This window comes from Loxodonta africana, chromosome 19 (genome assembly GCF_030014295.1).
Source record: "Loxodonta africana isolate mLoxAfr1 chromosome 19, mLoxAfr1.hap2, whole genome shotgun sequence".
NCBI classification, from domain to species: Eukaryota; Metazoa; Chordata; class Mammalia; order Proboscidea; family Elephantidae; genus Loxodonta; species Loxodonta africana.
In genome coordinates, this window is record NC_087360.1 from 70,958,694 (window position 1) to 70,975,897 (window position 17,204).

General features: G+C 39.1%; 1 protein-coding gene across 1 annotated transcript in view; it reads right to left on the bottom strand.

The window, feature by feature from the left end:
* Positions 1–2,632: 2,632 nt before the first annotated feature.
* Positions 2,633–17,204, bottom strand: part of TNKS (tankyrase) — a 201,564-nt gene continuing 186,992 nt past the window's right edge. The window contains exon 27 of the mRNA XM_003412556.4: positions 2,633–5,119. Within this exon, the coding sequence (XP_003412604.3) occupies positions 5,033–5,119 (87 nt within the window). The 3' untranslated portion in view covers positions 2,633–5,032. The remainder of the gene's footprint in view (positions 5,120–17,204) is intronic.

The window sequence follows — 17,204 nt, forward strand, 5'->3', positions numbered from 1 at the left end:
GCTTTTTATCAGCACATAATTTTGACTAAAGGTATCAAAGACAAAGATGACTACCACGAAGACAGGATGAGCTTCAAACAGGGGGAGCAGAAGCAGCTATGGTATGCACATGAAGAGTTTAAATATTCTGCATAATGAATACAATGGTTATACAGTCAAGGTCATCTTCTAGGTCCAGGCTATTAACCGCAAAGATTTCTGTCCCTTTCTAATTTTTACTGCTGCTCTTCAGATGCGTTTTTTTTTTTTTTTTCCAAAATACAATATAAACTTTATTACCAACAGAGATGTGTTTTTTATCTTTTTGTCTTGAACTGTGGGGAGAGGAGGTCAGGTTTAACCGCGTTTGTTTATTACAAACCCTCTGAATCAACAAGGAGCTCTTAGGGCTGGCTGAATGGGCAGGTGGATGGCAAAAACAAGACAACAATCTGAATTCTCGGGCATGAGGGAAATGTTTGAAAAGATGGGTGGTAGGCGGGTGTGGGCACGTGGAAGTGTAAAGCAGAAAACAAAATGTGGAAAAATAAAGAGGCAAAAATATAAAGACCTCAGCAAGGTGAGTGTTATATCAAAGGGGCAGAACTCTCTGGTGGATGGAGAAAACTGGTGGCACCATGACCGTATTTGGTCTTGCAGAGTATCTGACATTGTTAGCTTTCTATTGATTTTCACTTTAGGATCACCACAGTTTATATTTTAAAACGACTGAAAACAACAGCTTATGTACCACCCAGATTCTACACGGCTTCACTTTTGAGTTTTGCTGTATCCCCACATAAACAACTTAGGTTTTGAAATCTTTCTAGCATTTCTCCACCCCAGAAGGTCTGGTAGATGAAGATTCTCAGAGGCGGGAAGACTGGGCTGGATTTATAATATTCGCTCTGCTGCATATAAGGGAGCATTGCTTGTGAAAGCTGCCCTCATCAAAAAAGCTTCACGGGGATGAGACACACGGAGACTTGTCTGACTCACGGAGGCCTGTCATACACTAAGAAATGGAATTTTTTTGAACTTATTACAATACAAAAGGTTAAAAAGTTTCTGCCGCAGTTAAGGCTTCCTTAAGAAAAATTTAATAGTCTATTCATTTCAGAATGCACAAGATGACTAAAGACAGCCTCCGTTTGGGGTGGTATTTTTTGAATGCATTTCCTTTTCAAATGCTAAATATGTCCAACCGAAGCTCAATATCACTTTGACAATTATTTTCTTCTCATTTCTCTGCCACTGATTTGACATCAGACAAAGTTAACTTCAGTCTTTAATCTCGGACATATGAAACTCCATCTTATGACAGTTTTGAGTGTTCCCTGAATGAGTGATCATTAGTTAATCCAACAGAAAACACAGTCAGAAGACTGTTTATCGTGGGTATCACAGAAATGGGATGTGGACATGCTGCAGGAAAGGTGCCTACAAATACACACCATTTCTTTTTTGAAGGGCCATTTATAGGAATCCAGATAGTCACATGTTTAAAGCGGGAGGGTGAGCAATGCCCAATAACCCTTTGTGCAACTGGAAGATATACTGAAATAGAGAAAATCCTAGACAACTTACTACATTCTAATGCCGTCTTCCAGCTTAAATCAAAGACTGTATTCTTTTTGTATAATGGCTACACCAATAGAATACTAATCTACATTACTTCAGTTGTTATATTCAGGCATTTCTCTGTACATTTCACCACGTTTTGCTATTTTGGGAGCAAAGGGAAATAAGTCCAGCCACTAACACTGAGCTCAAAGGAGCACAAGGATGCTATCTCAGGAAAACATCCTAATATTCTTTATTCTACTTACGTTGCTTCAAAAGCTATAAATTCCAAACTCTAAGAAGGAAATTATAAATAAAAATCCTGGTTGTACCGCTATTATTTTGCATAGAATTAAAATTCTGGGCTTCATGCTATCATTTATTAACAAAGTGACAGAATCTTCTGAACTGAGCACACGATGCCTAATACCCATTTCTGTGATTGTGACATGAACACAGAGAGGTGAGCACTCTCCTTTTGTGCAAGACCCAGGATGAAAAGATGAGGAAGATGAGCTGGGCCAAAGGTAACTGCTGGAGCTAATTATATTCTCAGACTAGTAATCTGGAGAAAAGGGAAGGAGGAAGTGCCCAGTCCAGAGCACTTAATTTATGCCTGAGCCAAGTATCCAGTTGGCCAAAGCCTGGTATACTAGAACCACCAGGTCTAGAAGCCCTTTGATTTTAGAACGCGGGTAAAGCTGGTAGAGACGTCCAGGTTCTCTCTTCCATACAATTTAGTAAACAGAGGGGCCGTCTCAGGGGAGGCTATTTTGGATATCTCTTTTAACTCTTTAGTCCTATATAGTGCATATGGAAGGAATTAAATGGATTTTAGGCTATTTCGCTGCCACGGTTTTACATTCCAAAGGTTCTTCACACGCTATAGATGAAAACTCTAAATGTAATCAACTTTTGCTAACTTTTAAGTGCAATCCTGATAACTCTGGGTCAAGTTCTGAACAAATGTATTTGGCTCCTCCAATATATCAGTTAACCGGATCTCTTTAGCAGATGAATAACATATGTGTATCTCCCAGGAACTAGCATATACTTGAATCATTACAAGAAAAGGACCACTGCAAACATATTCCTTACACAGTACCTTTACTTGGCACACAGAACATCGAATGCGTAACGACTGGCAGTTTGAATACGAAACCACAGTTATAGCTTCTCAAGTGTAAGGCCCAAGTTTAAAACTGTCACATCCATTAATCTAGTTAGTACAATGGAAATGATGTACAACCACAATTGGGTAGCGGCTTATCTTTTTATTGAAGCTATAAAGCTTTCAATATCTACCCCGTATTAACCCTTTTACTTAACTAAAAATCACAGCTGTGTTTACCATTTTAAACTATATCCTAGTGGGGAGGCAAGTTAATACACACTTTCACAGCTACTGAAACTATGAAGATGGCAAGTCCTTCAACCCTTTGTTACACATGGTGAGAAAGAAAAAAAGTTGGGAAAAAAATCCTGTTAATGAATGAATATCAAACTTTGAGGCTTCGTGTGGAATTCATGAGCTCTTAAACAAGCAGCCCAGACACAAACCCAGCTTGGGTCTCTGAAATGTCCATAGAAGCAATAATTGAGGCTAATTCTTGACTGCACATGAGGACCCGTACAAGATTCAGCTACAAAACGCAAACTGGTTCCGGAGGCCTCGTTCTAGCGTTGGACTCAAGCCAAAAAAGAAAGCAACTGTATATTTTAGGAGCCTATTTCTAGAATTTTTGCGTGTAACCATTTTATTTTTCTTGAGGAGATTAAATGAGGTCACAGTTTAATCAGCCTTCATCGAAAGACCAAATTAGTTTCTGGCTTTAAGTTGAAATGGAAAGTCTGTGTCACATGGTTTTTCCTGTTTTCCACCACCTTTATGTTACTTTTGCTTCAAAGCTGAGTAGACGAATAGCATGTCAAAGTAATAAGTCAACGCACTCAACGCAATATTCAGTTAAGGTGAAAAGGGCAAGTCTAAGAACCATCGTGTGTAATTTCTTACGAGTGTCAATGTGCACTTGGCAAATGTTGATTAAAATAAGCAAAATAAAGTAGTAATTTTACAAAGAAAACAGTATGATATTTCTCCGTCACATTCCTTAAAAACAAAAAACTGAAAGGGCTTTGGTTTCGATTTTTGTTCTCCTTGTCTAAATATATTAAGTTTGACAAAATGGTTTAAAATTTTCACGTAGGGACTTACAGAAGCTATTTGAAGCACCTCACTTGAACCCCAAATAGGCAGTTAAAAAAAAAAAAGTTCTCGTAATTGTGTGTATGTATCCACTAAATGATTTACTTCCTAGTTTTCAAAAACTAAAGAAACAATAAGGTAATATTTTGTGACTCTAATGGAATACAGTCATTCCACTGAGTTGGAAATAAGGCATCTAATTTTGGGGGCGGCAGTTCTGGTGGCCCGTGTTAAGCAGAGGGCAGTACTTACTCTCTGACGGATTCCCTCGCTCCTTTTCCTGCTGTGACAGAACCACCGCGGTCCTCAGCTCCTAGCGCTGCTTCTCCTCTACAGCCCTCGCTGGTCGTTTCAAGCCTGAATGTTAGCAGAGCAGCACTGAACAGCTTCCCTGCCCGTGCCTTCCTGTATCCCCAGCACTGTCTGTGCGTTCCCCTATCCCCAGCGCTGTCCTGAACGCCTCTGAAGCAGCCTGGCACTGGAAAGAGCAAGTGGCCCTTCCCGGCTTTGACTTCTCTGACCTTAGGGACTCCTGAATCAGGCTGACGCTGGTCTCCTTCCCTGTAGGATGGGCCAATTAATAAAAGGAAACTAAAGCTTGATTTTTTTTTTCCTTCCCATCTCAATTTATGTTTACGAAAAGTACACATATAAAATAAAGCAAATCAAAGTAAAGAAAAAAAAAAAAAGGAATCTTGCTTAGTCAGAAGCCAGAAGCTTGGGTTGCATTGCTAATGATTTTAGTCAGAGTGACTTTGTGCAAAATATCCTCAAGAAGGCTCTGGCTCATTTTCAAAGTCACCAAAAAAAGCAAAACACAAAACAAAAAACAAAACCTAATGATGCATGCTTGGAAAAAAAATTAAAAACGTGCCTATCATATGTATGTAATTGTTGTATATGCGCCATACACAACAAGTGAAACAAAGGTAGTGTGTGAATTTTCAACATTTGGAACAGTACTGGTTGTGTTTTCCTTTTCCATTTCCAAGTCTCAATCAAAGCAATACTGTTTTAGAAATGGACAACTGCAGTGAAAATGAGCCTGAGACACGTCAGAAGGCCGCCCCTGTAAACATTTCCTCAAAGGGAACAGTAGCAGTTGAGTACGTATCAGTTACTCATACTGTATTCATCACTATAGCAATGCTTTATAAAAGACAAACAGCTTATTTCTAGGCTGTCAGGGATTGAGCGATTATTGAGTTTTTGTTGGAAGCAATCGACTGACTGTAATCCAGTCCCAGGTTTAAGTCTGATCTGGCCTTTACCCGTGGGTATTCACTAGGTCTTCTGCTCTGCTGCTGTTGCGGTCTGTGAAGGAGCTTCTGGCTTCACGATCTGGTACGTGATAAGATACTCCGGGTATGCCTGGAAAGGACAGGAAAAAAAACCAATCACCCTGGGGCTTGGTACGGCATCAAAGCTTTAATTAACGTGGATGCCTCAGAGGCTGTTAATTTTGACCAATATTCAGGAGCCCGTGGAGGCCAGCCCATTATAGATCCCTGAGCACTAAGGAGGTGCACACACTTATTTGTGTATAAACATGTATAAGTCCTATAATCTAGAGAACGGTTAAAACATTATTTCTACTCTGAATACTGTACATTAAGTTTTCTTTAATGTCACACTGCCTTGACTCACCATTAGAGCTACAACAGGAAGGTAGGCCCCATGAGGCCAGCAACAATAACATCTTTCCACCTTACCTGTGAGGTGAGCACCCAGCATCCCGTTGCTCAGCATGTGCTCAGTAAACATATGGTAAATGAAAGTGTAATTCAGCTGAACTCATTTCATATTAGTCACTAATCTAGAAGGGATAAGGGTGAGATGTGTTGAGTCACCAATAACATAGAGGCCATAGTTCAGAGATAAAAAAAAGTAATAACTAATTGTAAGGTATGAAATCACCTTGTTTCAGAAAGCAATGTGGTCTTTGTTCTCGATTCGTTCAGGTCAAACCACAGCTGAGGCTAATGAACGGGGTAGGGGTGGAGGGGGCGACCAGTCCAAGAAAAACCACCTGGAGACCCGATGTTGACTAAGCCTCACAAGACATGATGTAAATTATGGCCACTAGGAAGGCCAATTAAGAGCCCAGACCCCAAGGCTTAGGGGAGCTTCTTGGTTGGTGACCATGCATGGGAGAAGGTAGCACTCCCTCTTTGGGGACATGTATACTTCAAGCTGTGACCCCTCCCAGACCTCACTCTGTGTCTCTTTCCTTGTATTCTTTTTGGTTGTAATAAAGTTGTAACCTTAAGTATGGTATAAAAAAAAAATTAAAAAAAAAAATTTTTTTTTTTTAATTTTTATATCCTCCACGAATTCTGTGAGTTGTTCCAGTGAATTAATGAACCCACAGGGGCAGTGGGAGCCAGCAGGGGCTGGCGTCTGCCTATGTGGCAGTCTGAAAGAAGGTGTCCCCCTAATGTGTGAGCTCTGACCCAGCTCTGGGCAGCAAGGGTCAGAGAGTGTGTGTTGCTTGGGCAGCCGGCCGTGAGGATGGACAAGTGGGAAGGTGAGGACCGGATGGATATTCACACTTGGGGACTGAATTCATGCTGATCCTTACCACACAATTAGCGATGAGGGTGCGGTTTACCTGCTTTTCCCCTTACTTAGTGCACGAATTAAAGGCATCTTTTACAGGAAAGATAATGGCTCCACTTTAGATAACGGCTCCTCCACCACCCCCACGCACATTATTCTTTCTCTTTTGCCTCTTCTTTTTAGCAGTACTTAAAACAGAAGGCTCAGTGTCTAGAGTGGAAAAAAAGTACTTGTTGATGGAAGCAGGGAAAGGAAACCTGAACAGAAGTGTCATGAACCTGAACCAGAAACCACTGCCAAGACAGCAACTGGATGGAGAGGGGCAACCCCCCCAACTTCCGCTCCCCCCAAAATAAATTTGATTTGTATACTACATAGGAATTCTTCAACCCTAAACATAATCATAAAACTTTGATCTTTTCTATTCCTATGCTAAATATGCCCTGAACTATTTCTGAAAGCTTAGAAAATTAGACTCAGCATTTTAGGGTGATCTGTGCCTGAAAAAAACAGTATTCCTTGGTGAGCTAAATGTTTTGGGGGCCCAAAAATAACTTGTTTCAATGCTGACCTACAAATTGTTGGACCTACAAATACCTAGAGTGAGACAATAAAAGGAATGAGGAATAAAAAAAACTGGACTGTTTAATATCTAAAATGCAGAAATAAACATGTGATAGATTTGCTGCATTATTTTATACATTTTTACACCTTTGATCTTAGAAGGCAGAAACTGTTATCTGTCTGTGCCTCAGCTGTCCTTATCTATAGATGGGGACGGTAACATCAGGATTTTAGTGAGGATTCAATACAAAGATCTTAGAAGAGGTTTGGGATAATAAAAATCCAGTCAGTGTTAGTTCCTACTATTAACGTTGTCGCTGTTATTATTACTATCATTCATTAAAGACTAGACCCTCCTGACCAGGTCTCAGCAAGGATAAAAGAAAATGTAAATGTGTTCTGAAAAATTACAACCATCTGTATGCATGTATGGAGCCATCATGACTCATCATATGCTATTCCAAAATTTCACTCTGGTTTGAGTTAAAAATGGCAATGGCTTTTTATCTTTAGTACATCTAGTTGGAATAAGCAAAATCGACAATTCCCAACTCTCTGACTTTCCAATCTGAAGCTTCAGTGATTGAATAGTTTGTAGTTTTATTTTATTATAACTTTCGTTATTTACTTAATTCTTGAAATAATTTTAAATTGGCATTTTATTTTTTAGTTACTAGAACAGGATAGGTCAGCCGCTGACTGCTAATTCTAGAACTGGGTATAAAGAGTGTAGCAAAGCTCAGGCAGTAGGGGAACAAAGGAAATCCTGATTAGTTAACCAGATGGCTAAGCGTTGCTGTTACAGGTTGCATCGTGCCCCTCAAAATATGTGTTGAAATCCTAGCCCCTATCCCTGTGGATGTAATCCCACTCTGAACAGGGTTTTCTTTGTTATGTTATTGAGGTCGTGACACTCTAGGGTGTGTCTCAAACTAATGACCTTTGCAATATAAATGAGCAGATCAGACACAAAGAGAAGCAAGCACAAATGATGGCGAGAGAGACACTAAGTGGAGGTCATCAGGAACCAAGGGATACCAAGAACAGAAGCTGCGGCAAGCATCTCCCCAGAGTGGGCAGAAGAGAGCTTTCCCCTAGAACCAGTGTTCTGAATTTGGATTTCTAGTTGCTATGAGTTGGGATTGACTCGATGGCAGTGGTTTTTATGTCTAGCCCCCTAACCTGTGAGAAAATTAATTTATATTCTTTAAAACCACCCACTGGTGGTATATCTGTTACAGCAGCACCAAGAAACTAAGACAATAGTCAAGAAAATTATATATTACTAACACACATGTGTTGAGCATCCTCTAGGTACAAAGCACTCAGGTGTGAGGTCTCCTATCTTGTTGTGGAAGATAAGCCAGACAGAAAAAGAAGAACTCAAAAATAACTGGCATATGCTTAGCTGCCACATGCTTAGTATCAAATGTAAGCGGGAAGCCCACTCTTACTTCCTTCTGTTCCAAAGCAGTTTAATATTTATGACACTTTGATACATTCTTTTTGCTTCCAGAAATGTTGCTTAAGCAAAGGAGTCTTTGGTAATGCCAGCATTTGAATTTTGGTAGCACAAGATTTATGGTGATCCCTGACATCTGTAAATTTTAGTCAGGCAGATTTGAACAGCACAAGTTGCTAAAAGGTCCCTGTCTGCGTGCTCCTGATTCCTACTGACTGGGCTACTGAATTGGTTTTGTGTATAGTTTGCTACTGATTAATCACATCAAAAGCCAGAGGGCTTAAGGGCAAGAGAAGTATAAACTGCAGGACTAGAAGGGCCCCAACCCAAAAACCAAACCCGTTGCTGTTGAGTCAATTCCAACTCATAGAGTTTCCAAGGAACACCTGGTGGATTCGAACTGCCAACCTTACGGTTAGCAGTAGCTCTTAACTATGCCACCAGGGTTTCCTAGAAGGGCCCAGTATGGACAAAAAAAACATTCTTTCCCATTAAGTCACTTTAAATCCACCCTTGCTATCAAAGCAGAGTTGGTGGGTTTTTTGTTTTGAGTCCCTGTAAGAAAAGATTCAGCAGCCACTTTTGGTGACTCGCCTCCAGGAAACTCTTCTGAACCTCCATCCCTAGTGCTAAAGTTTAATCTCAGATGCTCTCTGTTTATTCTTTACAGAGATGAAGAAGGCACTGTCATACTCTATTGAATAACCTTGTATTCTGAAAATCATTCTACAGTCTTCTCCACGCTAAATAATTCTGCATTGTTCACATTATTTCTGTAAAAAAGGGTGAAATCTCTGTACCCACCAACTGGCCAGAGAATGCCTCTCCTACATATGGAATTTGATGCGAAGCTTAAGGTACATGTAAAAATATTCCTGATATTTTAAGTTCAATCATATGCTAAAATCAGAGCCATTTTTCTTTTCAAGCATGCTTCATTAATTTTTCAACATATCTTTTTAATCGTAAAGAAAACAATTCCAGCAATAATAAATAATACTTCTCAAATCGATCCTTTGAATAAAACATTTGTGTTTTTTTTCTTTAAAGTGTTAAACACCAGGGGTGAAGGTCGATTTAGGGTATAACTAAAAATCATGAAATAAATGCTAGCAAAGGAAAACTTCAAAAAATCAAGAAAAACTGCTCATGGGAAACTATTCAATTAGTAGATACTACAATTGTTGAGGAAACCCTGGTAGTGTAGTAGTTAAGTGCTACAGCTGCTAACCAAGAGGTTAGCAGTTCGAATCCACCAGGTGCTCCTTGGAAACTCTATGAGGCAGTTCTACTCTGTCCTACAGGTCTCTATGAGTCAGAATTGACTCGACAGCAGCGGGTTTGGTTTTGTTTTGGTTACAAATGTTAAAAGGAACCCTGGCATCACAATGGTTAAGTGCTCAGCTGCTAACCAAAAAGATCAGTGGTTTGAACTCACCAACCGCTCTGGGGAAGGAAAGGCTCAATGATCTGTTCCCTGTTCCCATAAAGATTTCACCAGGAAACCCCACAGGACAGCTCTACCCTGTCCTATGGGGTTGCTATGCATCAAAATTGACTTGATGGCACACAACAACAACACAATTGTTACCACCATCCATGTGCACAAGTATACCTGGGTATGGAAAAACAATTGTCTGCCCCGAAATAAATACTAAGTGCATTTCATTTTTCAAGGTACTTTTTTTTTTTTTTTCCAAATAGGATGTATGTCATATCATTTTTCTTAAATTATTTTATCAACAGACTCTGAACAAGTTAGCAAGTATTTGGGAAAAGGTTGAATGACCATTAAATTTTAGAAAAATTAATCTATAATTTTTTTCTAAGTAACCTTTATTATTTCTTTCCACTGGTATATATGAAAGAAATAATGTTTATAGTTAACTTACAAAATACTGAAAAGTATTTGGTAAAGAAAACTGAAATCTTCTGCCCATTTTATGACTGGGTTATTTGTCTTTTTGTTGTTAAGTTGTCAAAGTTTTATATATTTTTTGGTTATTAGGCTCTTGTCGGATACATGGTTTCTGAAGATGCTCTCCCTGTCGGTAACTTGTCTTTTCACTTTTTTGGTAAAGTCCTTTGATGAACAAATTTTTTAATTTTTATGAGGTCCCATTTATTTTTTTTGTGCTTTTGTTATTATATTAGTTAATTTATTGTTAAAAGCTAGGCCTGACAGCACTGTCCTGCTTTTTCTTCTAAGAATCTTATGGTTTTAGTTTGCACATTTAGGTCCTTAAGCCTTCCTGAACTTGCTTTTGTGTATGGCGTGAGGCATGCATCCTGTTTCATTTTTCTGCATGTGAAAATCCAATTTTCCCAGCACCATTTATTGAAGAGACTCTTCTTTCCCCAACAAATGGACTTACCACCCTTGTCAAAAGTCAGTTGACCACCCCAGATTTATTTCTGGACTCTCAATTCTCTTCCATTGGTCTATATGTCTACTGTTACACCAGTACCAGGCTGTTTAGATTAATATGGCTGTATCCAAAAAACCAAACCCACTGCTGTGAAGTTGATTCCGACTCATAGCAACCCTACAGGACAGAGTAGAACTGCCCCATAGAGTTTCCAAGGAGCACCTGGTGAATTGGAACTGCCGACCTTTTGGTTAGCAGCCATAACTTTTAACCACTATGCCACCAGAGAACGTTTTAAAATCAGGTAGTGTGAGTGCTACTTTGTTCTTCCCTTTCAACACTGCTTTAGCTATTTGAGGCCTCTTGCTATTCTATATAAAGTTGAAGACTGGTTTTTCCATTTCTGTAAAGAAGAGTGTTAGAATTTTGATCAGAATTGTGTTGAATCTCTAGATCGCTTTGGGTGGTACTGACATGTCTTCCAATGCATGAACGTGGAACACCTTTCCATTTATTTAAGTCTTCTTTAATCTCTTCCAGCAGTGTTCTATAGTTTTCGTTGTATAAGTCCTTCATGTCCTGGTTAGATTTATTCCTAGGTATTCTGGAGAAATAAGCAACATCATGATAAACAGGGAAAAGATTGAACTTGTCAAGGATTTCATTTTACTTGGATCCACAATCAATAACCATGGAAGCAGCAGTTAAGAAATCAAAAGATGCATTACATCGGGCAAATCTGCTGCAAAGGACTTCTTTAAAGTGTTGAAAAGCAAAGATGTCACCTTGAAGACTAAGGTGTGTCTGACCCAAGCCATGGTATTTTCAATTGCATCTTATGCATGTGAAAGCTGGACAATGAATAAGGAAGACCGAAGAATTGGCGCCTTTGAATTGTGATGTTGGTGAAGGATGTTGAATATACCATGGGCTGCCAAAAGAATGAACAAATCTGTCTTGGAAGAAGTACAGCCAGAATGCTCCTTAGAAGCAAGGATGGCAAGACTGAGTCTTACATATTTCGGACATATTGTCAAGAAGGATCAGTCCCTGGAGAAGGACAACATGCTTGGTAAAGCACAGGGTCAGCGGGAAAGAGGAAGACCTTCAACGAGACGGACTGATACAGTGGCTGCAACAATGGGCTCAAGCATAACAATGATTGTGAGCATGGAGCAGGACTGGGCAGTGTTTCGTTCTGTGGAACACAGGGTCACTCTGAGTTGGAACTGGCTTGACGTCACCTAATAACAACAACATTTTATTCTCTTAGATGCTATGCAAATGGAATTGTTTCCCTGATTTCCCTTTCAGATTTCTCATTGCTGGCGTATAGAAACCCAACTGATTTTTGTTTGTTGACCTTGTATCCTGCAGTTTTGGTAAATTCCTTTATTAGCTGCAGAAATCTTCTTGTGGACTCTTTGGGATTTTCTATATATAGGATCATACATCACCCGCAAAAAAGAGATAATTTTACTTCTTCTTTTCCAATCTGGATACCCTTTATTTCTTTTTCTTGTCTTACTGCTCTGGCTAGGACTTCTAATACAATACTGAATAGAAATGGTGAGAGCAGGCACCTTTGTCTTGTTTCCGACTTCAAGGGGAAGGCTCTCAGTCTTTCTTCATTTAGTATAATGTTGGCTTTTCACATATGCCCTGAATCACATTGAGGAATTTCCCTTCTATTCCAATCTTCTTCAGGGTTTTCATCAAGAAAGGGTGTTGGATTTTATCAAATGCTTCTTCTGCATCCATTCAGATGATCATGTGGTTCCTTTCCTTTGTTCTATTGACATGGTGTATTACTATTACAATGATTGATTTTCTAACGTTGAACCATCTCTGCATTCTTGGAATAAATCCTACTCGGTCATGGTGTACGATTCCTTTAATATGCTATTAGATTCTGTTTGCTAGTATTTGGTAAAGACTTTTATATCTGTATTCATAAGAGATACTGGCCTGTAGTACCAAAATGAGATAACATTTCACTTCCACTAGCATGGCTAAAATTAAAAAAAAAAAAAAAAAAGAAATGTTGGCGAGGATGTGAGACATTGGAAGACCTATCCATTGTTGGTAGAAATGCAAAATGGTATACGGCCATTGTAGAAAACAGTGTGGCAGTTCCTCAAAAAAAAAAAAAAAAAAACTAAAAATAAAACTACCATGTGACCCAGTAACTGCTCTCCTAGGTATAGACCCAAAAGACTTGATAGCAGTTTCAGAAAGAGGCTTACACAACAATGTTCATTTCAGCACTATTCACGATAGCCAAAAAGTGGAAACAACCTAAATGCCCATCAACAGATGACTGGATAAACAAAATGTGGTACATACATACAATGGAATACTACATAGCCAGTAGAAGTCTTGATACGTGCTACAATATGGATGAGCCTGAAAGACATTTTGCTGAGTGAAATAAGTTAGTCACAAAAGAACAAATACTGTATGACCTCACTTACATAAAAAGACAAGAAAAGGCAAATGTACAGAGAACAAAGTTTATTAGTGGTGATCAGGGATGGGAGGGAGGCAGAAAGCGGGAATTAATGGTGATGGAAATACTGCACTGATTAAAGGTAGCGTTGCACAACTGATCATTATAATTGTCAATAAGTCATACACCTGTAAAAAGGTGAACTGGCAAAAGTTGTGTGATGGATATATTTACAACAACAACAACAAAAGAATAGCTGCTGAGGCTGCTGCTTATGCACAACAAAAAACCTTATAAAGATTTGGTTTCTTAGTTTGGAGGTTTAGGGTCATGGTTTCATGGAACAGCCCAGTTAATTGCTTCTGTTCTACCTCCTAATTCGTTGCCTAGTGCCTGGGGTCTTAAAAGCTTTCGAGTGGCCGCCCAAGGCACGATTGGTCTCTATTCGCCTGGAGCAAGAGAGGAAGAAGGAGAGTCAAGAATGAAAGTATGATAGGTAATATGTGGCTAACTGCCTCCATGAACAACTGCCTCCTTTGTATGAAACCAGAAGAACTGGATGGTGCCCCAGCTACCATTACTGAACATTTTCATCAAAGATTCTGTACAAGTATCCGGATCAAAAGGGGGGAAATGCAGACCATAATTTCAAATTCTCATGGACTCCAGACTTCCTGGAGCCATGAAGGTTGGATGAACCTCTGAAACTATTGCCCTGAGATAATCTTTTAAATTTAAATGAAAAATATTCCCTGAAGTCTTCTTAAAACCAAACAGCAGATTAGCTTAACTAGTAAAAAATGTCTGCCTTGATTGAGCATTACGCTGTTTTAAGAACTGTCTATATGGAATCAAACTAACAACAGGAACGTGGACGATTAGATAGGCACGATAAAGGGCAGTGAATTTATGTTACTGGGGGAGAAAAAACTCAGAAAAGGAGGATGAGAATGGTGGCACAACTCGAAGAATCTAATCAATGTCACTAAATTGTGCATGTAAAAACTGTTGAATTGGTGTATGTTTTGCTGTGTATATTCTCAACATCAATGAGATTAAAAAAAAAAAAAACCCAATATCTAGGCTGTTTAAGTTCTGTATGATGATAATCAAGACAGTGATGAGCACCCTTACATACATGTTGCCTTTTTGTGAATACCACTGATTATATCAAACACAAACTGTTAGGAGTGGAGTTACTGAGTCAAAGTGAAAGCATCTTCTCGGGAAATCTGAGGTTTATGATTTAAACAGAAAAACTTGATATATTAATTTTTTTGAAGCTTTGTATTTGGCAGCAACAGTGAACTTATATAATCAATTGCAAAAATTAAAATGGCACCCAAAACACCTGTATTCCCTTTACCATGATCCACCTACTATAAAGGTTTTATTTACCCCATTTGTTCCACCATTTGTACTCTTCCCCCATCCCTACATAACATGTACACACATCCACACACACGGGTTTCCTGAGCCAGATGAGAATAAGTGACACACATCATCATGATGCTTTATCTCTAAATACTCTAGTATTTATTCCCTAAGAAAGGGGATATTCTATATTACAGAGGCCCAGTACTATTATCAACCTAAACTTCCATTGATAGGTTTCTCTACTGACCGATCATATTTCAATTTTGTTGGCTGCCCTATGTTGTTGTTAGGTGCCATTGAGTCAGTTCCTACTCATAGCGACCCTGTGACAACAGAATGAAACACTGCCCGGTCCTACATCATCATCACAATCGTTACCTTTGAGCCCATTGCTGCAGCCACTGTGGCAGTCCATTTGTTGGAAGTTTTCCTCTTTTTCGCTGACCTATTTTTTTTTTTTTTTATAGTCATGTCTTTACTTTCCAGGACTGGATCCAGCTTAAGGGCAGAACTTCATTTATTCGTCATGTCTCTTGAGCCTCATTTGATCTAGAAAGTTTCTGCCACCTTTGACTTTTATAACATTTGACATTCTTCAAGAATATAGTTCTCGCGCATTTTTTAATAGAATACCCCTCAATTTGACTGGCCTGAGGTTAGGCATTCTTGTCAGGCATACTGCACAGGTGACATCATGGCTTTCTCAGAATACCACATCTAGAGGCACACTCTGTGTCCACCTGTACCTCACTGGTGATGTTCATTTCAATCAAAGCTCAAGGGACTTTTTCCAACATATAATTACTGCTTTTTTTTTTTTTCCTACTCCTTTGTAATCAATCCCTCTCCACGTCCCCCGACCCAGAGTTAGCATCCACTGATGATTCTCACCAGATCTAATCTTTACCACAATGGTTGCAAAATGATAATTTGCCAACTCCGGTGCTTCTTCCACATTGACCTATCTGCCCTTGGCAGTCTACCGTAAGCAAAAGCCCTTCTTGTTGTTTGGGTGCCGTTGGGTTGGTTCTGACTTATAGCGACCTCATGTACAACTGAATAAAATATTGCCTGGTGCTGTGCCATCGTTGCAATTATTGCTATGTTTGAGCCCATTATTGCAGCCACTGTGTCAATCCATCTTGTTGAGCATCTTCCTCTTTTGCGCTGACCCTCTACTCTACCAAGCATGATATCTTTCTCCAAGGACTGATCCCTCCTGATAACATGTCCAAAGTAAGTGAGACAAAGTCTTATCATCCTCGGTTCTAAGGAGCATTCTGGCTGTTCTTCTTCCAAGACAGATTTGTTCGTTTTTCTGGCAGTCCATGTTATATTCAATTTTTCTTTGCTAACACCATAATTCAAAGGCATCAATTCTTCTTTGGTTTTCATTATTCATTGTCCAGCTTTCGCTTGCATATGAAGCAACTGAAAACACTATGGCTTGGGTCAGGTGTACCTTAGTCCTCAAGGCGACATCTTTGCTTTTTAACACTTTAAAGTCTTTTGTAGCATTTTTGCCCAAAGCAATAAGTTGTTTGATTTTTTGACTGCTGCTTCCATGGGCGTTGATTGTGCATCCAAGCAAAACGAAATCCTTGACAACTTCAATCTTTTCTCCATTTATCATCATGATATTGCTTATTGGTTCAGTTGTGGGGATTTCTGTTTTCTTTATGTTGAGGTGTAATCCATACTGTAGGCTGTGGTCTTTGATCTTCATCAGTAAGCGCTTCAAGTCCTCTTTGCTTTCAGTAAGCAAGGTTGTGTTGTCTGCATATTGAAGCTTGTTAATGAGCCTTCCTCCAACCCTGATGCCACATTCTTCTTCATATAGTCCAGCTTCTCGAATTATTTGCTCAGCATGCAGATTGAATAAGTATGGTGAAAGGATACAATCCTAACACACACCTTTCCTAATTTTAAACCACTACCCCCATCCCATTTTAATATAGATGTATGAATTTCTATTTTTATTAATGGTTTAAAATTCATTACTGTACTTACTTTTGTGTTCAAAATGCTCCCAGTTTTGGACAGTGGGACCCGCTTCAAGTGGCTTCCATGTCCTTGTGACATCCCTACTTCATTATTTTTTATTAGCACTTCATTACTTTCTGGCATTAACAAGATGTTTCCAGCTCACCTTATACCTACTCTGTCCAGCTCTGGAATTAGCTGTTTCTCCACAGAGCCCTGATTACTTTAGTAGAGAATATTAGAGACCGAGATCTGGGCTCTAGGTATACTCATATAGATACACACGTTTACACATTTATACATACATAGATTAAAAATCATGAGTTCATACTAACACCTCTAATTTCAGTCTATGCCTACAGGGCTCTTTCTTAGCTTTCCCCCATTCTATGTTTGTAGGTCCCTCCTACACTGCAAACCCTGACATCAACACATTTACTCATTTGTTCAATTAAAAATACATCTAAAAGACTTTCATTGCTTTACTCATGCCATCTCAGTCACCAGATCTACTAAAGAGAGTTCGAGATTTTTTTTGCATATTTTCCCCTTACTCCACACCCAAATATTGTTTTCATAGGTACTTGGATTTAGTTATTTTCTTTCTTCTTCTTCTTTTTTTTTTTTCCTTTTCTTTCACTATGGTAATGGTATTCATTTGAAATTCAATTTGGTTTAGGCATACTGATTTTT